This window comes from Notamacropus eugenii, chromosome 1 (assembly GCF_028372415.1).
Source record: "Notamacropus eugenii isolate mMacEug1 chromosome 1, mMacEug1.pri_v2, whole genome shotgun sequence".
Classification (NCBI taxonomy): Eukaryota; Metazoa; Chordata; class Mammalia; order Diprotodontia; family Macropodidae; genus Notamacropus; species Notamacropus eugenii.
In genome coordinates, this window is record NC_092872.1 from 349588393 (window position 1) to 349613292 (window position 24900).

The following is a 24900-nucleotide window of genomic DNA, read 5'->3' on the forward strand; positions in this document are numbered from 1 at the left end:
AGGAAGGTCCTGCTACAGTCCTTTGTGTTAGTGCCATGATTGTCCAAGGTGCTTAGTATATGTTTACCATACTGAATACTGGATGTGGAATAAACGTGAATAACTTTGGGGTTCAAGGCAGATGTCTTTTAATCAAGGGACTTATTAGTAATAAGCATGAATTCATTCTCCTTTTTGGTTCATTCCTATATAAAATATTGCTTTAATAAATGTACTCATATCTACTTGCTCCTCTTAGCAGGTCCCTTATTAAATTAAAGAGAGTCCTTGAAGGGGGTCCTGAGGGCTGGTGAATAAAGAAGAATGCTTTCTTGGTCTCCAAGGAAACATGGTCATTGTAACTCAGGTTCCTTCTACTCATCCTCTGCACGTTGTCTCTCATCTTTGAAGTCTAAGGGCCAGGGATTAGAAGGCAATCCCCACCAGACAAGGACCTTCTTTACTAGGCAAAGACCCAAGAGAGTCCCAACTGTTTCTGGTTTAAAATATATCTTAGACATGGATAAGAGGAAAGCACATTACTGTAAAGTTATACTAGCCAAAAGGAAGGTCCTAAATGCAACATCTTTTTCATTTTCTCTCAAACATCTCAGCAAAATATCCTGTTCCTTAGCTACCATGGAAAGCACTTAAAAAGTTCATGTAAGCCAAAACTGAAGCAAAAACATTTGGAGTGTTCAAAAACAACAGAGGATACTCTCATTTCTTGGGATTAATCCTTTTTGAGTTTTCTTCTCCTCTGTCTATATACTGAGATCCAGGGTTTCTAATAAAATGGTGCCCACAAATTATACAGAATCAAATAGCATATTATATGCCAGACGATAAAAGACAAAAATGGAACTGTCCAAAGGAGTTTACATTTTATCAAAGTAACAACATTTGCATACAAAAAAGCAGAGGGAGAGAAAGCCACCAACAGCTGAGGAAGATTAGAAAAGGCTTCTTGTAGGTAGGGCCACTTAAGCTGAGATCTGAAGAAAGATAAAAGGCAGAGGTGAAAAGGGAATGGACTTCAGCATGGGGACAGTTTGTGCAAAGGCATCGAAACAAAATAAATATTGTCTACAAGGAACAGCAAGTAGACCAGTTTGGTTTGAATATGGATTCTATGAAGGGGAAAAATGTGTAAGAAACCTGGAAAAGTTGGCTAGAACTAAATTTTGAAGGGCTTTTTAAATACCAGTTCCAAGCAACTGGGAGCCACTAGAGCTTTCTGAATAGGGAAGTGACATGGTCACATTTTTGCCTTAGAAAAATGACTTTGGCAGCTGTCTGCCTGGATACAATGGAGAGGCCTTGAGGCAGTGAGACCAATTTGGAGGTCATTTTGGATCAAGTGAGAAGGGATGAGTCCCTGAATAGATGGCGGTTATAACTTAGGAGAGAATACACAATTATCAACTTGTTGGACAGTGAAAGCATGTGGGAAAGCATAATGTATTCTAGCCATTAACACGTAATTCCAGCACAAGACATTTAATTACTGTCTTTTTACTTTGTTTCCATTTAGCAAAGAATTTATTTTTTAAATGTTACCACCAACATCCATGATGACTCCACCCATAATGACAAACCTACTTTTTACAAAAAAGCACCACCATTTTCTTGGTCTTTCCAGGAATCCACTTCTACTCTTCTAACATGTTTTTCCACAGCAGTTCAACAGCCACTACCTGAATTTAGGCCCCTGGAGGTTTTTTTCCCCAAGTATTTTTTGAAAAATTTATTTTTTAGTTTTCAACAGTTACAAGATTCGTTCATTTTCACAAGATTTTGAGTTCAAAATATTCTCCCCATCTCTCCCCTCCCCCCCACCCCAAGACAGCATGCATTCTGATTACCACTTCCCTCAATCTGCCCTCCCTTCTATCACACCCCTCCCATCTCTTATCCCCTTCCCCTCTGTTTTCTTGTAGGGCAAGATAGATTTCTATACCCCACTGCCTGTATGTTTTATTTCCCAGTTGCATGTAAAAACAATTTGCTTTTAAAACTTTGAGTTCCAACTACTCTCCCTACCTATCCCCACCAAGAAGGCAAGCAATTCAACATAGGTCATACATGTGTAGTTAAGCAAAACATTTCCATAAGAGTCATGTTGTGAAAGACTAAGTATACTCTTCGTAGCTTTAAAGATGCAGATTGGACATCACCTCTGTGGGGTGATCAGAATAAAATCATGTTTGGATAAGAAGGTGGACAATAAGTGGGAAGGTTTGTTTTCACTAGATGATTACAAAGAGTATTGCTATATGAAAACCTACTGCATAAAAAGTTATCAAAATCACATTCAGTTTCTACTTCAAATATACAGAAAGGTTACCTGGAAGGATCACAAAAAACCTTTAGGGCAAAGATTTCTCATTCTTATCCTACATAAAAGCCCTTCACTGTAAGCCAATCAAGCTTAATCAGCAAAGCACCTGGAAGGAGTATGTGCCAGGCAAATTGCACCACTATCACTTCCTTGATCATCAGCTTCCCTCAGACTCTGATGGAGAAAGCCCATGACTCTGAACGCAAGAATAGTAATGTTTCCAACCTTGTGCCCACAGCCATCATCCTAGAAGGCAACTCATGTGGACATGCAGCCTAGCAACTACTCCTGTAGGTGCTACAGAAATAGAAGACCTAGAAAAGTAAGTTTTTGTCATCAGTCAGTGGCACCATCAAATGGTTCAACATAAAAAACTGTTATTAATCAGCAGAAATGACATTAAAGGAGGGGCATCACCACTTGCCTCACTGCTTCAACCAAAGCCCATGGGACTTTTGTCTGATTAGCAGCTGAAACCTTCCATGTTGTTGTGTTTGTCCTTCATTTTTGAAGAGGACCATGACATTAGAGAAATGATGACATGACTTGCATTTGACTTTGTTTTGAGTGAGGGAAGGCTCTTGTAAGGTCACCAGCCTCATTTTCTCCTCCTGAGTCATCTGGATCTAGTGACCAGATATTCACCAGGATGACCAGAAATGGCCCAGGATGCAATGAGACACCCTGGCCCTTTTCAGGTACTCTTGAGGTAACACCCATTCCGTGAATACGCCTTTTTAAGAAGTGGGTCAAGGGATGACCCATTTAATTAGAAAAAAAAAAATCAAGCTGGGAGGGGAAGACCCTCAGGCTTGCTGTTCCAAAGAGAAAGTTACCATGGACATTCACTCTAAGCCAGGAGGGCACAAAATACAGTCATTAAGTAGAACTTGGGCAGGGACCTATTGTGGTCCAATTAATGAGTGAAGTGGGTTTAAGGTTTTGTGAAAGAAAGAAGAGAAAAGGAAAGAAAGGAAGAAATCTAGCCAGTATAACCTTCCATATGTTATCCTTGACAACAGGAACTGACCTATTTGTATTTTCAGAGAGTTGTGCTCATATTAGGTGCTTCATAAATACCTTAATCATTCACTTCAGTTACAATGTAAAACCAGAGAACTTGGAATTTTAATGGATCTAGGGGATTGCCTAATTCAGCCTCTCATAGTAATAGGGCAGGGCTTTTCATATTTGTTTTTGTCTCTTCCAGTACCATAAACAGTGTCTGGTAGGCACAGAACAGGCAATAGGTTGAACTGAATTAATAAAATATTACAGAATTCCCAACAATGACCATTCCCTAAAGGCCCTTCAAATATTTGAAGTGATCTTATTATCCACTTAATATTCTCTTCTCTAGGAAACACCCTGAACATGTAAATAGTAGGTGCTGAATGTAGCACCCCTTTTGGGCCCAATTCCCCAACTTACATTGGGTGCCTAGAAGAGTGACTGCTATTCTTGGGAGTCTAGGTGAGAGGTTATTTCTAACACTTTGGCTCCTAAGTCCCCATAGACATGCTTCCATAATCAGCCAGTAGATTTTATGGCTCAAAAGTCTTGAATCCACAGACAGCATTCTTAACTGATGAAAGGAGCCATGCTCTTTGAAGATGCTTCTGCCCTGAGGTAACATCTTTCAGTATCTGTGTCGTTGATTGATCTTTCCACTCCTGGTCCAACGCATTCATTTTCTCCTACTAGTTCACAACTTGGTCAAAAGAGAGGAAGAGGTGGAGAGTCCCTTCAATCCTGGCTCAAAAGTGATTCCTTTTCAAGGGCTTGGTTTTTCTTCCTCTTCTGGGTGTCAACTCTGGAACTGATAAACTCAACTGGAACTCTTACATCAATGGACTGGCCAACTCCCAAACTGACTTGGTACTATTTTTATACAGACTCAAAAGGTGTGTCCGATTGTCTCACCCAGTCAGGAGATGTATCTTGTGGTCTTGGCTGCTTGGCCAAAATCCTGTAATCCTATGGAATTATGGATTTGTTCATCTGTTGCGGAAACTCAAATTCCTCAAAACCTATTTCAAGACTGTATTTCTTATCTGATAAAGGGATAGAAACTTAAGAGTTTTGTTCATATATTAAAACCTAATCATTCAATGTATGTTTCTGTTGTTAATGCATTCAGGTATGCATTAATTAGTGACTAAATACACCCCCCCCCCCCCCCCCCATCTGCAGGGAGTCACAAACCATTTGTTTCTTTATAAAATGTGACTACTACAGCAGGCCTGCACAATTAGTAGCCTTCGGACTTCCAGCTCTTTGGCTGCTTGCCAAAGGATTTCCAGTGTATACAAAGGATGTTTTCCTCTATATTTTTCCAGGGCTGCCCCAAATCCTTGAGGAACGTTGTGCAGGCCTGGCCCACTGCATCATTCCTTGAAGCACAAGTAGCTGTTTTCTCCTTAGAGGGTTGTGATACCATCCTTTGGGAAAAAGCTTATTTTTTATTATTTACCTTAAAGAATTTAGTCATTCCTATTCTTTCTTTTATTATCCAACTCTAATCTCTTGACAGAAGTCAAGATTCTATCACTTTAAATGCCTTTCCCCCACCCCCTTCATTTTTACCTAACATTTGGACACTCATCTATTATTTCTGATCTCTGTTCCAAGACAACCACAACGATAAAACTAAGTTGTATTTTTTCATAGGAGTTCAGACACAACTATTTTACTTAAGTAATAACCACATGGATAAGCTACATAGAATTGCACCCTGTAAACAGTAGGCACTAAAATAAATACTTGTCAAATTGGATACAAAGCCTAACATTGGGTTCTGTCCTGTATTACATGTAAATGCTATCTGCTTTTAGGATTCAGAGTTGCAGCACCATCAAGTGGCCATTACAGTTAGTTCTCTACTACGATCTCTTAGAAAGAACAGAATAATTATCATTCTTTAAAGAACCGGACCATAAAGTTTATTAATGTTGGATTAAATCAGAGGTCAGTTGGTCTATCACTCTTATTTTACAGATGAGGAAACTGAGGCCCAGAGAGTTAAGTGATTTGCCCAAGGTCACATATAACACTAGGTGGCGGAGCTAGGATTTAAAATCAGGTGCGTTCACTCCAAATCCAATCTTCTCTCCACTGGCACCTCAGTTGTCCTGATTTGTGGCCAGTGTTATTCAGTTCAGAGACTGTGAGAATTGGAATGGATCCTAAAATATTGTTTTAAAGGTTTATGAGCAGTTAGATAGGGAATACTCTTTTAAGATCCTCTAGTTCACTTCTTTCAACAAAAACAACCCTTGTTATTACAGAAGGTAGCAAATAAGGTGGTTAGACTTGATGGTCTTTAAAGTTCCTGCCAGCTCTAAATCCTAGGATCCTCCTATCACTTGGCCAAATCTAATGAAATGGCCAACACCAAGGGAGACATGCCCCTGTTTTTTTATTAAAAACTATTTTAGAATCCCTTAAAACAGGCATGTGTTACAAATAGCCTTTAAAATATTCAGGATCACCTATAAATATTCCTACTTCACATTTCAGCAGGTTCATAAGGCACCTGAAAATGTTGCAAGAATCATGTGACCACAAATGATACTGCAAGAAGGAAACCTGGAATGAATTGTTAAGGATTGTGAAATCCTGAGCAAGAAAATGAATAAAACTAAGGGACCTAGGTGTTTATTTTCATCACTGCTACTAACTGAAGGCAATGGCTTCAGAACAGAAAGCCAGATTTGGAAAGTGAATAGCTAGTAAGGCATATGACAGAACTAGATATAGGTTGCAAATTGAAGAGGCAATTTAAGCTTGATATTAAATACACTACTACTTGAAATTCTAATGCAGTATGATGGGATTTCAGAAATGGAAAGAATCTTGACGTCTCATCAAGTCCAGCTTGTCATTTTATGAAGCATCTCCTTTTAAAGAAAGGACTCCCAATAGCAATTTGGTTTCTATCTAAACACTTCCATCAAAGACTTGTTCCTCCATAAGAACAATCTACTTTACTTTGGAGTACTGGACAACTCCATTCATTAGCAAGTTTTTCTTATGTTCAGCTTAGGTGCTTTCCAATAGACTGAGCTCTGTCTTTTGGAGCTACAATTATAAAGACTAGACCCTCTTCCATATGGCAAACCTTCAAATGCTTGAAGAAAATACTTTTTCCGTTTCTCCTTGACAAAGTACTCTGATTATTCACCTTTGGTCATGAAGTTTTTCACCCTTGTCCTGTTCATCCTCATTTGAACATATTCCATTTATGAAGCTCACTCTTAAAATGTGGCACCCAGATTTTACTGAAAATTTCCAGGTAAGGACCTATTAGGGCCTTAATGCTAGACCTAAAGATCAATTCTTTTTTTTAAACAACCATGGTTTTAAACCTGTTACCAACATCCACAAATTTCACAGGTAGCACAGTAAAAAGAGCAAGAAGATGACCTGGGGAAGTAATTTCCTATCTCTAAGACTCAGTTTCCCCATTTATAAATAAGGGGAGGTTAGAGGATATCAAAGGGTCTACTAAGACATTCTATAGTTTTGTTTTTGAGGTTATCACCAATCTTATGTTTAGTAGGAATTTTTATTTACCTTACTATGAAGAACATAAATGCTAGAATCTTTACTTTCCTCCAAACTTTAAAATAAGAAAAGTATGGTTAGATACAATGGAAGAGATATTCCTATTCAGTGATGTGTGGATTTGGCTGTGGTGACATTGTTCATTAAGAAATAGGTTTCCAAGTGAATTTTAATAACTTTTCCAAGGCACACAGATAAATTCCCCATTCCCCACTGTTACATTACATCTCAGCATGTATTAGCTTGCCAAAATAATGTTGCCATCAAGCTACAGTGTATTTTTCCCTTAAAAAGGGAACATTACATTCACTGCACAAAGTAGTAAAAATTTTAGTGGTTTTAGGTTTATTAATTCTGCAAATATTATCAGCCTCTCCCCACAATAGATAATGATACTGCGATATCTCACATTCATGAGTCTCAGCCATGGCTAGTGCTAAGTATTTTGTTTTTGTTCTCAAATATCAATCCTTTCTTTCCTATGACTGGATTTGTTTTTATTGCTGGGCTTTTAAACCTGTAAAAGACAATGATGCAAGGCTTTTTACAACTGATAGATAATTGTGCAATATTAGGGTTCTAAAAGTTACAGAGTTTCTAGAACAGGAACTTGCTCAGATTACATCTCATCTAAAAAACAAAAACAAACTATCAATATAACCCACGCTCAAGGAGAACCATATGCTGTGACAACCATCATAGGAGTTACGCTTCCAAAAATGTCTACTGTCTTACCAGTTCTCTATGATCGTCTTTTAAGTTTGATTCAGAAATTATGAGGATCAATCATTTCCTACAAGTGTTTTATTTTTAAGAAAAGACAAGCTGGAAGGTGACCAAGGTGGTGAGAAGACTGGAGACCATGCTAAAAAAGGATACATAGAAAGGACCTGTGATGTATGTATGGCCTAGAGAAAATTTTAAGGGGTTATGATAGATATCCTTTCAAGCATATGAAGGAGTATCACAGGAAAGATTTGTTCTGCATGACAAAAAGGCATAACTAGGCTTGATGTAGTGAAATGGGTTGCCTCAAGCTATAGTGGATTTCTTTCCCTTTAATTAGTGGTCCTCAAGTGTAGACTGGGTGACTTTGTTAGGGAGATTATAAATAGGATTTCTATTCAGGTATGAATGATGCTACTTATTTCTAAGATGAAGTAAATTAAAATTAATTAATTAAATTAAAACTGAAGAGCTACTATGCCTTGATTAGGATGACAGCTACTGTTTTTATCAAGAGGGTCAGTAAGACTATCTCGCAGGCCTCTAAAGTCTTTTGAATGACCTTCCACTTTTTCTGTATTTTCTTTGTCACTTTAAAAACACAACCATGAAAGCAATATTATTTTATCTTATGAGAAACTGGACTTTTTCAAGGACTCTACTCTTCGATTTTGTGCCACAGAACGTGAATCATCTGAATTTCTTGGAAAGAATACTATATATAATGGATACAAGGATGCACCTAAAACTGTCAGCTAAACGCTTTGTATATTCTGTTTCATTTAACCATGGAAAAATTCTGAAGACTAACTAAGGAGATGAAGTTAAAGTGTTGGGATAATCTCCAGGGTAATAATTTTAATGAAGTCCAAGCTGCTACTCTTGTGTACCTATTTTGTGCCTTGTTTTGCTGAATCATGGAGCTTATGGCAGAAGTATTCCCTGTTTCCTGCTCTCTGCTGACATGGTAGACCATAAGGACTTGTATACTCCAAAGTACTCCCAAATTCTCTGAAACAAAAGTGCTATAGATAGATGCAAAGGGGAATTAGTCAGTAGACAGAAATAAATTTACAGGAACATATGGCAGAAAGAAATCTATCTGGAAATTGTGTTCTGGAATGGATCATTCTCAATACTTCCCATTTTCCATATAAATGGAAAGATATTTACTCCTATTTGTGTGGCCACCTAATATTTTCTAACAGAAAAAATTAGAAGAGGGAAATAAGACCTGAAATGGTACTGTTTGCATACTGGGTTTCATTATGTAACCTTTAGTGTGAGGGAAAAAATATAAGTCCAACTGGAGATCAGAAATGAAAGGCAAGTGACATAAAGCATTTATTAAATGTCTCTAGCAAGATTTTCTTCTTGAAGGTGGGCTTGAAAGCTAGTGCTATTTAAAGCCATTGGAAAGGGTTTTTAGGGATCATCTATCTTGTTTTGTTCCTGCACTCCTTTTTTCCTTGTTTCACAAATAAAGCAACTGAAGCTCAGAGGGGAAATAACTGCGACCCTTTTGTGTTTCTGTAAGTAGAAAAAAAAACTGCTTCCAGGGAACTTCAATCTATTTTTTTTTAAATTCTGAATGAGTCAACAATTTTCCTGTCAAGAGGCTATAATCACAAAATGATAGCTGAATTAATCATACCCTCTTATGTAACCATGTAGGAAGTGGAAAAAGGCTGTAAGCCTGACACATGCAACAAAGCACAAAGAATAAGAAAATTTCATACTGCATTGAAAACAAATCTAATGTAGTCTCAGATTAGGCAGCTCTTAATACATAGGTCCTAGCTAGAAATCAAGAGAGTCAAGTTGCTCTATATATCTAATTCCTTTTTCATACCATAAGGAATCATACTCCTCAGTTTAATTCCCCTCTGATAAAAAGGTTCCAGGATTAAAAAAAAAAACCACTGCCCTCCCATCCTCTCTACCCTCTGCAATTCTGAGGATGCACAAAAGTCCAGCTACATAAACTTAATATCTGATACACAGAGGGGTAGTTTGAGGCACTTTAGCTGATTACAGATAAGAAAATATATAAGCATATTCCACAATAACACCATTCTAATGCTCTACTAAATGCCCACCATTAACACTGCTTCTATGTAACTGTCTTTCTAGGTAATGCTGGTTTACCTATTAGGATTGTAAGGACCCTATTAATGATGTTAGGTGGGACATATTTATACATTTTAGTTACTTTTTTAACCAAGTTTTAAATACAGTACTAGGAGACATAATGCAAAACTCTATTGAGGAAAAGTGATTTTTTAATGATCTCATGAGATCTACTTGGGAAGAAAAAAAACCAACACATAAGCAATGTTCACAACTGTAAATTCAAATCCTTTGTACTTTTTTTTAAGAAAAAAGAAAACCCCACAGTAGCAAACTGTAAACCCGCGCTAATTGTAACTATTCCTATGTTGATTTTTATATTAAGTGAAAGTTTCCTCCTTGGCTATATCCATTTTTAGCACCAAAATGATCTTCCAAAGAGGTATTGGTACAGCTTGGGATGTTGGTGTAAGGACTTGTTTACATGTATAATACTTTAAACTTATGTACTATAAACACATACTATACACTCTCACAGCCACACAAAGGGGAGGCATATTTAAATGGATATACTCTGTAGACTGTTAAGAGACCTTAGAACAATGTAAATAAAATGATGGGGTAAATATTTTACAGAATAGGCAACTTTAATGCTGCAGTGCACTTAGAAAAAAAAAAAGTCCAACTCTTTCTCCTGGCTGAGCAGCTCATTTTCATATATATATATTTTTAATACCATGATTCTGAAGATGCAGAAGTTATTGCCTAAATATTATTCTATACATTTCCATAAGTGTTCAGGAAAACACTTGAAATTGGTACTTAATTTACAACATAATTACTTTGTTACAGCTTTAACTCATTGGCAATTTTGGAAGCAATGTTTTTAAAAGCTATGGATGTTCCTGATATCCGCTTGAAGCGGACGCCATTCAGTGACAGTCTTGGCAGTTTGCACACCTCCATTTCCCACTGTACAAGGTTTTCTGCATGCCCATCTCCGTGGACACAAAAGAGCAAGAATCGCTCTCTCTGTTCATAGTCACAGTTATTGGCATCCAAGACTTTTCGAATTTCCCTCATCATGTCATTGGGATCCATGGAACTGGTGGTTTTCATGCTCCAGGTAAACCGCAGGGAGCGGGGCTTTGCCTCCTTGTTTTCATCCTTGTGCTCAGCTGACACGTTGCGACTGAAATGCACAGGGGGCAGGTTTATTTTTAACTCCATAGGAAAACCAACATTATCTACTTTGGTTAGTGAAGCAAATGGCACATTAAACATGCTGTGTTTAACAATGCATACATACCACTTTTCCTAATAGTTTCCTACAGGGTAAAGCTAATACTGGGTTTGGTCATATGCTCCTTCATTACAGAGCACCTACTACAAGTAGCCACAAACACCTTTTAAAAAAATTCATTATGTCAATAAAATCCTCACTGGCCAGTAAGTATACATCAATTTCACACTCATTTATTTTTCACCTTCTGCTGCTTTAAGGGAACATGTTTACAAACCTTAAATTGCTATAAATTTGAGTTATTATTCCTTTCAATTGTATTTAATTCTCACTTAGAAATTTTTCACACAAAAAAATCTGAAAAGCAAATAAAAAAAGCAGACAAATGGTATACTGTCTCTCTACAGCACTGTCTGGAATACTTTGTATTTTTATGGAGGGATACTAAAGCAGCTATTTTTTGTTTTTTGACACTACATAGTTAAAATCCATTTTCTTAAAAACGCCCTAATTCAGGAAAGCTACAAAATTGGTTTGAATATATTTTTAAAAAATGATATGATTTTTTCCTCCTTATATACATCATTTCCCCATAATGGTACACAATTCGATCATTATTCTGGGGAAAAAATCATTCCTTTCTTGGGCTTAAAAATATCCTCTTCCCCTAGATAAACAAAATCTAGATCATATTTCATTAGGAGGGGTCTAAGGATAATTTTCTTGGATGATGATAGCACTGAGAAAATGGGAAAATGGATATTCTGAGACTAGTCATATTCAATAAACAATTGTTCATTTTGTCTCCATTTCTTTAATGGTTAAGAATGAGAATATACATTTCTAACTCCCAAGCAATTTTGGTATTCTCAGATAACATTATAGCTGCTAATAATTAAAGCAGTCATCAAAACACAAACTCTAAGTCATATAAATAATTAAAATGTTTATTCAAGTTTTTAGGAATATCTAGCATATTAAAAATGCCAAGTAAGACAATGTTTTACAGGAAGAAAACCCAGAGTGGCCTACCTACTTTTCTTCCTACAAAATCCAATATTGAACTTTTTGTCAGAGATCTGAGGATAGATGAGGAAACAGAGGCCCAGAGAGGTCAAGTGACTTTATCAAGTTCACAAGGCAGTAATTTGAATTCAAGTCCAAATCTTATGTATCATACACCAAAACTTGATGGTGTACTGATGTGCAAATTCTCACGTTGCAATGTCGTTTCAACAAAGCCTCTGAGCCTGGACCTCAAGGACTATGTCATATTTCCATGAACCCCAGTTCAATGCTACTCTATGTACAGAATAAGTGTTCCTCAATCTTTGTTGATAAAACACACCCATGCCCCCAATCTGCTCAGATACACTGAAGGCACCACTGAATGTGGGAGAGACTTCCTCTCTCATCACCTCATTATATTTCTTACTACTAATATAACTGGAAAAATGTTGCGCAGTTCTAGCAATGTAGAAATCAATGAATCAAACAGGAATTCGTACAATGCTACCTGTACGTATACGTTCAATGACATTTTTCAAAAAAGAAATATACAGATATTAAAATTCCATTAACCTGTTTTCATCACGTAGGAAAGTGATTTAGGGACACAATGAATGAAAACAGTGGTAAAGCTAGTATATTTCTTCCCTTAACACATATTCTTATAACAGAGCACCTATTTGGGAAGATGGCAAGACACATAAACATTTAAAACAAACTAAGGCATATTATTATATGAAATTATCAGGGAGAGTTTCTGGAGTTTCATTAGCTGTGTTAAGATGATGGATAGAAGTCATACCAAATCAGCACTTCCATGTGGCTGATTAAAATAATTAAAATCACACTAGAAATAAGTAACACTGTGTTTTGAGGTAGCAACAGCAAGCACATGCTTTGACTAAAGCTAAAACAGAGTCAAAATAGTGACTATATTAAACATGTATTAATAGTTTATTAATGTGGTACACAAGATTCAAGTAATATATTATCTTCACTACACAAAATGCAGTAATTATGTAAAATTTTAAATAAAAATGATTCCCCTCACCTTGAACCCTCATATCTCCCGTTCCTCTCATATTCAGTTGGGAGCCTCAAGGAAAAGAATGCAGAAGCATAGGGAAGTGGGAAAGAGAAGAGAAATCTTATACTAGTGCACAGCTACCTGTACTATATATGACACTTAAGAAATTATTTTTAAAAAAGTAACAGAAATACTAGATTTATGGTTATAAGCAATATTTTCCAAATTCTTACCCCTTTTCCACTTTATAATGATTAGGTATAATTTCAAGTGAACATCTAACAATGTATTTGTAGGATGGATGACCAATGATACACATGAAAATATATGCATATTGAATACAGGCATTCTTAAGGGAAATGTGAACTTGAAAGTATGAACGATAATGTATTGATTCTGACTTTTTAAACTCTCTTCCAAAATAATGAGTGGGCTTCTGACAGCAAAGGAGGGTATTATTTCAGGTTCGGATTCTTTTTTCTTCTAATAAAGGAAAATTCATTTTTCTTCTAATAAAGGAAAATTTGGCAGCTTTTACCTTAATTTCCCATGATGGGCAATTAGCAGTTAATTTACAGTAGTAGTGGTCAATTTCTAGTATTAATAAAGCAGATACCCCACAGTCCTATAAAACTTCATAGTAAGTTCATTTATTGAAACTACGGTTTTATACACACCAAAAACCATAATTCTTACCCTTTGTAAGACAGAGAATATGTTACCCTCAATGGTTCTCTCCCCTCTGATGCAGTTTTAATTTCATGTTGTAGTGGTTGTCACCAAAATATATTTAAGTCAATTGATTAAGAAGCAATTTTACTCAAATCACACTAGCTTTTAGTTACTTAGCAATAAAACATGTAATGATTATTCACAACAGCTTAAGGAATCTACATACACTACATGCCCTGGGATAGGAAAAAAGGTAAAGTAAAGAATTAGCCTCATTTAATGGATGAGGTAATTGAGGTAAAAGTAACTGAGTAGCATATAAAATAATGGCAGGAACTTGGGTCATAAATGAAATTTCTTGATCTCCATCTACTAAATAAAAGTCTACTACTTTTGTTGATAAAATCAAAATGTTCAACCTAAAAATATCTTAAATGTTGATGTTACATAGCTGTCTGTGTCTTAAGGTCTTCCAAACTGACTACATTGTATCACAGCGTTATTTGAATTTTGGTCTGCTTTTAGTATAGGAATGTGGCCAATTTCACCATCATTCTGATTTTCAAGTTTTTCTGTTAATAAAACCCTCTAAACAGAGAAATAGAAATCATGATTAACAAAAATATCACTCACCTTTGGCATGCTAATAGCTATGTAATAGTTCATTAATGTTACTGAGTATTTCATTCTCTGAAAAGAAGCATGCTAAGTGTATTAGTACAAAGACCAAATTATTCAGATGCTAATCATTCTACAAAAGAAAGAAAATGCACAGAGCATGCTTAGCCTCTTGTTATATGGATGCCACAGGCCCTTATATTTTGGAAAGAGTTCATATGCTTCTTTCCATATGTACATATATATGTATATATACATATACATATGTAGTTCTAAAAAGAAACAAGTATTTAGTTCTCAGCAGAAATTTTAGTTTTAAAAGAAACCAGGGCTATAAAGCCAAACCTGATGTTAATTGCAGAAGCCATTTGGGGATGGGGATGGAAATATAAAGTCCTACCTTTTGATAAACCTGAATGACATGTTTCTAAAAGAAATTAAGCCAAAAGCAAAATTAACCAAGATGATTTGTACAAACTAAAATGAAAAATCCAGTCAATTAGAGACAATAACAACAACAAAAAAAAACCAATAAATAAAACAAAGTTCATTTTACTAACATATAGTGAAACTGTTTCAAGATGTTGGCTGAAAAATAAGTCAATAATAGGTTTAATTAAATATTTGAGTTCTTAATTTGGGATTTTTAAGTGAAGAGAGACCAAGTTTACCCTTAAGGCAGAAAAATATGATTTTTTGGGGGAAAGGAAAATGCCAGAAGCAAATAACAAATTTTTGTATAACTGCTTATTGAATTAAATTATTTAAAATCTTCACAGATATGGCAAATACTGGGATTCTTGAAAATTCAAGTTATATTACGAAATGAAAGGACATTTGTTTTTTTAGCAGATCAAAGTCAGTTGTGATATATTCATAAACAAGTCATACTGCTCAAATTTCTTTAAAGCATCTAAGTGACAAGCATCACATGCTAAACTTTGAAACTATTAATACTTTGAAAATGTTACTATTAAATAGAAATATTTAGAAATACTAAAAAAAAAATCAGCCAAATTTAAAAAAATTGTCTTTTTATTATGTGAAATCTTAACACTACTTGGAGGTAGGGTAGGGGAGTGTATTTTCATAATCAATACAATTTAGTTTTTAGTTCTAAAATTAATAGATTTAAAAATAAGATACTGAATTGTCACAAAATGGGCTATTACATATTTTAAATGACTTATTTATGCTTTTAAAGTGCATATTTATCACACTGATAGTAGTTATGCCACATTTTAATTACTATAAAAAAAACAGGTCACAATTTCTGAGCTGAAAAGTACCTTGGAGGGTCAGATTTTTATTACAATTATAATTTAGGTTACCTTCAGGTTAGGTTAGGTTACCTTTGCTTTTTAGTCATTCAGGATCATTGACACAATGTCAGAAATTAACAATTTAGCAGTATGAACTAAAAGAACTAGGAGATTTTCTTTCCAAGGCCCTTTGTGTCTCTTGGTTCTACTTAACACATTCTGCCTTACTTTCATTTTACCTATTAGGCCATCAACCCACAAGGGCTAAGATCATAGGTTACTCATGTTTGTATCCTGCACAATGCTATAGATACTCAGTAAAAATAATCTCATAAAACAGGAAAAAAGGCAGTGCTATAGCCTATTTCTTTTTTATATTGAGTTAAAAGAGATGCATATTATATAGTGTAGCCATATGAATACTAAGCTACTAAAAGATATTCATTAAAAAAAAACTGTTACCTAAGATAAGCATGATTTATAAGTCAGGTGGCTCACAGCATTTAAAAAATTATTTGGGAAACTGGACAACGTTGTCAACGACTCTAAACTACGCTAGACCGCAAACGCTGTCCTTTTTAACACTAATATTCTCCCAGTGATACAATATGGGTGTAACTCATGTAACATTCTGATTTCAGAAGAATCATAATTGCAGGTGACCCAAAGGGCAATGGAAAGACAAAATTAGGGTGTAAGCAGGCTGCAGGGTATTACCAGTGATGGTTATGTGTACACAAAACTGTATGGTGTTTCTATTGGCTTACAACTCAAATACGCTTTGATTCAGAACTGGCTTTATATATTTAAAGAGAAAGAAATAGAGGCTAAGAGCTCTTCCCTAAGTTTGAGTCAATGATGACTCATGTAAAAAAATTCCCCAATTGGAAATTTAATGTATGTCGGTTCTGTTAATTAAAGAAAAGAGAGATTAATGTGGCTGTCACAGGATACAGTGGAAGGAATGTTACACCAGGATTCAAGAGACCTGGGTTACAATTCCAAACGTTTACTAGCTGAGGAAATTTCCATTTCTCAATTTATAAAAAGAGGTTAGATTAGATGTTATCTAAGATCACTTCCAAGTATGAATCCTATGACCTAAATTTTAGATTGATGATTCAGACAAGCTAATAAAGGGACCTAACTAGATTTAAGGATTCAGCACACATCTTAAACAATGCAGGTCACATAAAAATAAAAGTGGTAATATAAGAGACTAGGAGATGAAGCCTTGCCTAGAAGAGCAGACAAACAGGAAAATCTGTGTGGACAGTCCAACTTGCAGAGAAGCTTTGCATGAAAATATATACTCATCAGCAGGCAAATCCAGTTTCAAAGAAGCCCCTCACTGGGGGAATCTTTTGAGATGTGACTTTGAATTTACAGTGGGGCTTTCAGATTTCCTGAATGCAGGAACTTTCACTGTCTGTGCAAAGGATCACAACCTCATCAACATAATTTTCCCTTGAAGAGCTAGCTTCCTCTAGGCTACATCACTATAACAAACTCTACCTCTCATTACTAAAATGAAACACAATCTTTTATTACAAAGAAGGAGTGGGTGAGGAGTGGGAGGGGAGGAAGGAAAAAATATTTTTAAAACTAATAATAAAAAATAAAGGGTTTGTATTATATACACAAGGTTGTTTTTTTTTTAGCAAAGTCATAAGCTTCAAACAGTTTCAACATTTCACCTTAGGGAATCCAGCCATAGAATCATGGAATTTTTGAGTTTGGCAAGGACTGAAGAGGCCTCCTAGTCCAACCCATAACTGATAAAGAATTCCCTCCAAAATATTTCTAGCAGCTTGTCTCTTTCCTGCTTGACCACCTCCAGGGATGGGTAATTCAACCGGTGCAAATAGTAGACACTTTTGGATAGCTTTAGCTACAACTAAGTTTTTCTTTATGTCGCACCAAAGTCTGCCACTGTACATCTTTTAACCCTTTGATCCTTCTATAAAGACACTGGATTTCAAGGACATGAAAATCAATGCACAGAAAGCTTATACTTCAGTTGAAAGGGTATTGTACTTCATTTTCTTTATTGTTGATTATTTATTGAGCATCATCTGAATACGTACTAGATCAGCTATTCTGCTCAACTTTAGAAAATGACATATGAACATGTGGATCATAACATTCATTTATTTAATAACACAGACACATCCCTAAATGTTAACCTCTAATACTCTGAATAGATTAAAAAATTGCTTGTTACTAATTCCAAAAGTCAACCATTACACTTCTAAAAACTAATAAGGCTTATAAGTAAGCTAATGAATATTCAAGATATATCGGCTAAAAAAAAAAAAAAAAAAAAAGGTGAAATGAGAGGCATTTGAACAGTGGCTTCATATCCCATAGCAAAAGGCAACCTTTTCTATGTTTGGTCAATTAAAAATGTCCCCAAACTCTATAGTACTTACCTTCTTGTGAGTTTTGATGTTAATTTGCTAAAAAGATTAGAGGAGCCCCTACTTCTGGTCTGAGAAAGTGGAGCTGCCTCATGTGACAAGCTGGGTGATGCTGGTGGGCCATTGTAAGTTGCTGTTCGCCGCTCCCGGGGCTGGCCATGGAAAGTGCTACGACTGACAGTTCCTCTTGGGAAACGAATTCGATCAGGAGTAGTTGCACTGCTGATACTATGTGTTGAAGCAACTGGAGTTCTCTGATCAGGAACAGTACTACAAAAGTAGAAAATCATAATAATTTTGACTTCCTACTCACAGCCTAATTTTGTGGCAAACATTTCATGTATATAAATTACAGTCACAGTCAATTTTTTGTACAAAGGAAAAGAACCAGTTACAAAAAAAATCCCGAACTGAGGGATATTTTACAAAAGAATAAGGAAGAAAAAAAGTAGGCCAGAAGTGAAGAGGGAGTAAAGGGAACTCTATAAAGAAACAAACCTTCAGGGGAATGTGGGAGAATTGTGCACACAGATTTTTCAGGGACAAGACTAATATAGAGTATTTCTGGGACAAAGAATGGCTAAACTAAAACTTCTTTCTGCTGCTTCCCCTCTCACAATGTGCCTACATGCAGAAAATCTTTCCAATTAAAAATAATCTAACACAAGAACACACAGGTGGAATTTAAAAATAGGCAAATGAAAAGTTTTTAAGCCCATAAAAAATACCATTTCACATGCTAAAAGAACTGGGAAGGGAGTGAAGGAATTCCTTGTACTTGGACAACTGTGCAAAAGGCACTGGAACACATACAGAGACTGAAATATAGGAAAGACACCACCAGACAGTGTAAAGAAAAATATGGTGAGAAAGGACGTTTTATAGACGGTTATAATAAACTTTAGGACTCTAAAATCCATAGCACACAACTAAAGCAGTGGGTACACATTAGTATCACAAGGATTCTGTGGGTTTTTTTCTTACATATCCTTGAAGTTATCTCCTTCACTGTCTATTGGAGGTAATATCATCTTGGGCTGCCCAGAGGCGGACATCGACTTCTGATGTCTCAGCCGAATACAGGTAGAAGATGTGGAACAAACTGAGGCAGGACTAGCTGCATAAGCGAACATTTCTGTCAGGCTGTGAGGGGCAGGGGTTTGGGTTTAGGCAGAGGCAGAAACAACAGTATGATGGACCAATGACAAAAAAAGCAACTACAATTTAAAGCAAATATCTTTTTTTCCAAACCATTTCATTTCTATCAAAGAAACAAAACTTTTATCATCAACTGCCATAGAGAAATGAGTGCATTTTGCTAATCCACAGCTGAAATATTCTAAAAATTAAGATTTTTCCCAAGATTAGCAGTTTGAAAAAGACAGTCACTTTCACATTTCTAATGTTCATACAAATGTGTTTATATTAAAAAAACAACTAAAGATCTGAAGTTTTGTTATAAAGTTCATTTTAATAAGACATCACAACCCTAGTCCCCAAATAGACTTTAAATATGTGCAAACATTAAAAAATGTTGCTGTAAAATGAATTAGCAAATTATGGGTACAATGTATCCCCACTTAAACTTTCATTCTACTTGCATTAAAACATCCTGTGTATGCAAATGACATAGTATTGGACTCTTGATTATGGAAGAAAAGAAATTCCTTTTCAACTGAACAAAATCAAGAAATATTTCTTAAATGCTTACTATGTGCCAGGTACTGTTCTAACGTGCTAGAGAAACAAAGATAAAAATACTGTGTGAAGGTGGAGGCAGAAATGAATGAATAAAAAAATAACATTTATGTGCTTATTATAAAGCACTGTAAACCTTAAACTTCCTGAGAGGCTTGACATGAGATAACGAATAAGTAAAAAGGAGGTAGACTAGGCAAGTGAATTATGCACAATAAGGTTCACACATTTAAATGGCTATAAGACTGCCATGCTTCTTTGTACAAAAATGGAACTATTAAAGAAAATAATTATTAATGTGATTTCCCAGCACAACTCAGTAATGATACCCTAATCCCTGCCTCTCACCCTCCCCGCCCCCCCCGCAATATCATCATTTCTACATTAAAGTCATCTTCTGATGCTTCTACATAATGAGGAAAGGTCCTGACAATGTGAAAAAGTTTAAGAGTAATGGTTTGGGGGGGTGGAGGCGGGGCTGCCTGAGGATCAGGCTAAGTACAGGATGATGAAATCTTTGGCCACATTATCTTTCAACAGTGAGGGTATGATAGGCGTCAAATGAGGAGTATTCACTGATGAAATTACAGGCTTGAAATATTGAACTAATGGCAATAACACAGTTGAATTTTAGTTCTGGATTCTCTTTCCATTTCTCTCTCTACGTTTTTCTTGATAATCTTATCAGCTTCCCTAGCACGCAGTTACTTTCTCTATCTAGATGACTATCAAAGGTCTACATAACTAGTCCTACTGTCTTCCCACTGCATTCCAATTCAACATCACCAACTGCCTCCTGGATATTTTGAACTGAAAGTGCTCTAAGCACCTAAAACTCAACATGTCTAAAAGAGACATTCTCTTTCTTCCCAAACTTGCCCCATCCTCCCGACTTTACTGTCAGAGATTCTAATACACTTTTATTCCCCCAGGTTTGTACCCTCAATGTCATCTTCAACTCTTCACTCTTACTCATTAAACACATTCGTCTACCTGCTGTATCTATATTATAATTCCTTTTTTCCACATCGCCTCTTCTTTTTACTCACACAGCTACCACTTTAGTTCAGGTCCTCATCACTTTTCCCATGTATACTACTGTAATAAATAGTTTTCTAACTGTTCTCCTGGGCTGCAATTTTCTTTAAATCACCTAACAGGTCTTAAACTTTTTCTGCTCATGACTCCTTCAGAGCTTCTTAAACTGTGAGTTGCAAACCCAGGTCCAAAAATGTATGTTTTTCTCCAAACTTGAGTTGGTCACCTTTCAATATGTCGGGAGCAAGTGTTTTATGAGCAAGTCCTCTGGAGGCATGATCAGTTCCTTGAGCCCAGACTTTAACTTTTTTAAAATTATTTTTCTTGCTGTCTTTGTGTAAGCTGTTCTCCTGGCACTGCTTTTCACTCTGCATCAGTTCAAACTACTGAGGAATCTTTGAAATACTCTCATTTCATTCATTGTAGCACAATAATGTTCCAATGTCTTCATATGCCACAATTTGTTTAGCCATTTCTCCAATAACCTAAGGGGAAATCTAAAGCATTATTTAGATGTCTAGTTTTCCACTTTTTTCCTTTTCTTCTCCCCTTTTGATTTCCTCTTTAGGAACAGAAAGTTTGTTTTTGTTTGTAGCTGTTTCCTCCCTGGTATCATCATCATCATCCCTCTTAAGCTAGTTCATCCACCCTTTGTTCCTGCTTATTTTCTTTTTGAGTCTGATAATATTTCTATATCAAAGTGTGTATTAAATTCTCCTTTGTGTGTTTCAGATAAGTTAGGTTTCTCTGATGCCCACTTTCCCCACTCATTCCTCCATGTTTGTAGTCTTCTCATTTACCCTGATTATGAGAAATAGCAAGTTTCATCCCATTGTTTCTTCTGTTCATACTAGTGTATTGTTTTCACATTCCTTTCTTTTAAAAAAAATTATCTAGTATTTTATTTTTCCTGTTTCATGTAAAAACATTTTTTAACATTTGTATTTAAAACTTTAAAGTTCCAAATTCTTTCTCTTCCTCTTTTTTCCCTCTTCACTGAGAAAGCAAGCAATTCAATATAGGTTATAAATGTGTAGTCATGTAAAACATTTGTATATGTTGTGAAAGAACACAGAAAACAACAACCAAGAAAACCCCCCAAGTAAAAAAAAAAAGCATGCTTCAATCTGCACTTACATACCAATAGTTCTTTCTTTGGGGATGGACAGAATTTTTCATTCTAAATCCTTCAGAGTTGTCTTGGATTACTGTATTACTGAGAGGAGCTAAGTCATTCACAGCTGATCATCTTACAATATTGCTGTTACTTTGTACACAGTACATTCCACTTTGAATACATTCACTTCTTTTTCCCTTTCCAATCCTCAAAACAGAACCAATTCATCCCCAAGATATGTTTTCCTTATTTAACTCCCTCAACACCATGTAAAGATCTGAAGGAACACTTGTTTTTTCTCTCCATTAGAATGTTAGAAGTCTGCCATTATATAATCCCTTTGAATTGCTCAAATAAAATTCCTTGTTTTGATTTCTCTCAACTATTTGGTTTGCATTTCAAATGTCCTACTTGGGTCTGGTCTTTTCATGAGAAATGCTTGAAAATCCTTCATTCACATTGAAGTCCCATCCTTCCAGTGTCTCTCCCCCCACCCCAACCCAAGTTTCAGGCTTATATACTATTCTGCAAGTCAGTTACTGTTGTTTATAAGCTTGTACCTTTGGTCTTTTGGATAATCTTTTTTCAAGATCTACTCTTTTATAATATTAGAGGTTTGGATCTTGGACAATTCTGACACTGGTCCCTGAACTCCTTTCTGGAAGTTTACAGTGTTTTTTTTCTCTTTGATATAGGAGCTTGGGATTATTTCTGGGATTTTTTCCTCCTTGACTTCTTTTTAAGAAGTGATTAGAATTTTTCTTTTGATATCAGACAATCACATATTTTCTTCTATTTTTTAAATTCTTTTGATCTTTGTTCTAGTATCTCTGTTGTCTCTTGGAGTCATTAATTTCTTTGGCATATTCTAGGTTTCAGGGAGTTCATTTCTTGTGTAAGGCCTACCACTTTCTCTTCTCAGCTATTTATTCTTCTAATTCTTTTTTAAGAACTTTTATTTCATTTTTAACCTCTTACTACATTTTTTCGAGGTATTCATATAGTCCTTTTATAGAAAAATCCTGAGTCTTTGCTTGCAGTTGTTATGGAGTTATACTCCTTTCTGGAGGATCTCTAGATCTATGATAATTTTTGATGATAACTGGTGTATTTTTTTGATTCACTTAGGGTTCTGTGACAATGTATACCTCCTGCTCTACTTTTGGCAGGGTAGTTGGACCAGCTTATTTTCACTCAGGGTCATCTGGATTCCCTACACTGATCTTCACTTCAGGTGGTTTAGGATGACTCCCCCTCCCCCCAACTTTAAGGTTCAGAGTACTGGGTTTTCAGAACAGAGTGCAGCCTTTAGGTTTATCAAACACTAGATTACTAAGGTCACTGTATATCTAATCTATTCCACTGATCTACCACTCTATTTCTTCACCAGTACCTGATAGTTTTGATGATTACTGCTTTATAATACAGTTTGAGATCTGGTACAGTTGTGGCTTCTCACTTTTGGTATCCATCTAGTATAAATCAAGATTAACAAATAAGAAACAATGTTTTGAGAGGTACCAGAGCAGACAGGAAACAATGCAGTCTAATGGAAAGAATGTTAGGTTGGAAAGAAATCTGGATTCTAACAGTGACTTCAAAACTAACCTGTGTATATGTTAGCAAATCAATGAACCTCTCTGGGTTGCAACAAAGACAACTGCTTACATTTCTATAGCAAATAGTAGTTTACAAAGAAGTGATTTGTAAGATAAATTGTGATTAAGAAAATTATGAAATTATACCTGAAATAGTACATGTTAAAATTGAGCTAACTTAGTCTCAAGAAGGCTCCAGTCTTAAGATATTATTTTGGGGGCTTGGAATGATATTTTCAGAGCACAAAGGAACTAGGATTACAACCAAGAATCTCCTACTGGCAAAATTAAGTATAATCCATGAGGGGAAAAAAATGGACATTCAATGAGAGGGGAATTTCATATTTTCTTGAGAAAATATCAGAGCAAAATAGAAAATATGATTTTCAAATATAAGATTCAAAAGAAGCATGAAAAGGTAAACAGGAAAAAGAAATCATAAGGGACTTTAAAAAGTTAAACTGCTCACATTCTTACATGGGAAGATGATATTTGTAACTGCTAAGATGTTTCTCATTATTTGTAGTTAGAAGGAATATATATAAATAAAGGTCTAAAGAGAATAAATATACAGATGGAGGTAAACATAGTTAGTCTTTCACAACATGACTATTATGGAAGTATTTTTGCATGACTCCATATGTATAACCTAGACTGAACTGCTTGCCTTCTTATGGGGGCACGGGGTGGGGAGAGAGGAAGGGAAAGAATTTGGAACTCAAAGTTTTAAAAATGAATGTTAAAATTGCTTTTTATATGTAACTGGGGATAAATGAAATACTAAATAAAAATTTTTTCAAAATGAGTATCAAATAGATATGTATTGGCCTAGAGACTTATAGCAAAGTAGTCAATGTTTTTCTGGGCTTTGAATGAACTACCATATATTCACTATATATGTAGAATTATAGAATGTGACTTTTCTTAATGTCTAATAATTTTTACAACAGGTAAACAAGAAAACAAGAGAAACAAGAAAAGGATGTTGACTGGATTTACTTTTGGAAAAGTGTGATAAAACTTTTTATTGTTAACCGTTACTACAACAAAATAAGAAATAATAACTACATCTAGTCCTAAGCTGTGATTAGCGAAACTTGCTATTTGAGATAATTTGATACTGTTCTGAGTTTTGAATTCAAGGTATAATTATCTGAATTATCATTAAGACAGTAATCTACCTTTTGGGGGAAATATGAGGAGCCACTCCAAGGTGGTAGAGGTGGATGCTGAATCTGTGCCTGGGAAAGCTGAGAGGATAGCTCTACAAGGCAATGGCAGGATTCTCCTGTCTCAGTTTCCCCAATGTATTATTTCTTTTTTGAATAGGAATGCTTCCTACCTGGTTAATTCTGAACCTGGCTATGATACGCTGTGAATAATGTATAACTTTGCTACATATTTGGCAGTTCTAGAAAGTTAACTATGATTCTTACAATCAAATAGAACTAAGGTTGCTTTATCCTGTTATACCTATGTTAAGTTACTCTGTGCCGGAATGCTTAGGCTTGGATAGG

General features: G+C 35.6%; 1 protein-coding gene across 9 annotated transcripts in view; it reads right to left on the reverse strand.

The window, feature by feature from the left end:
• Positions 1-9876: 9876 nt before the first annotated feature.
• MARK3 (microtubule affinity regulating kinase 3) overlaps positions 9877-24900 on the reverse strand; it is a 136806-nt gene continuing 121782 nt past the window's right edge. For 2 of the 9 annotated variants that reach the window (XM_072630130.1, XM_072630133.1), the window contains 5 exons: positions 18917-19075; positions 17945-18202; positions 14651-14677; positions 12985-13029; positions 9877-10874 (listed from right to left, as the gene is read on the reverse strand). In XM_072630130.1, coding sequence (XP_072486231.1) covers positions 10529-10874; positions 12985-13029; positions 14651-14677; positions 17945-18202; positions 18917-19075 — 835 coding nt within the window. In that variant the 3' untranslated portion in view covers positions 9877-10528. The remainder of the gene's footprint in view (positions 10875-12984; positions 13030-14650; positions 14678-17944; positions 18203-18916; positions 19076-24900) is intronic. The other 7 variants (XM_072630135.1, XM_072630131.1, XM_072630132.1 and 4 more) reach the window with 7 other exon arrangements.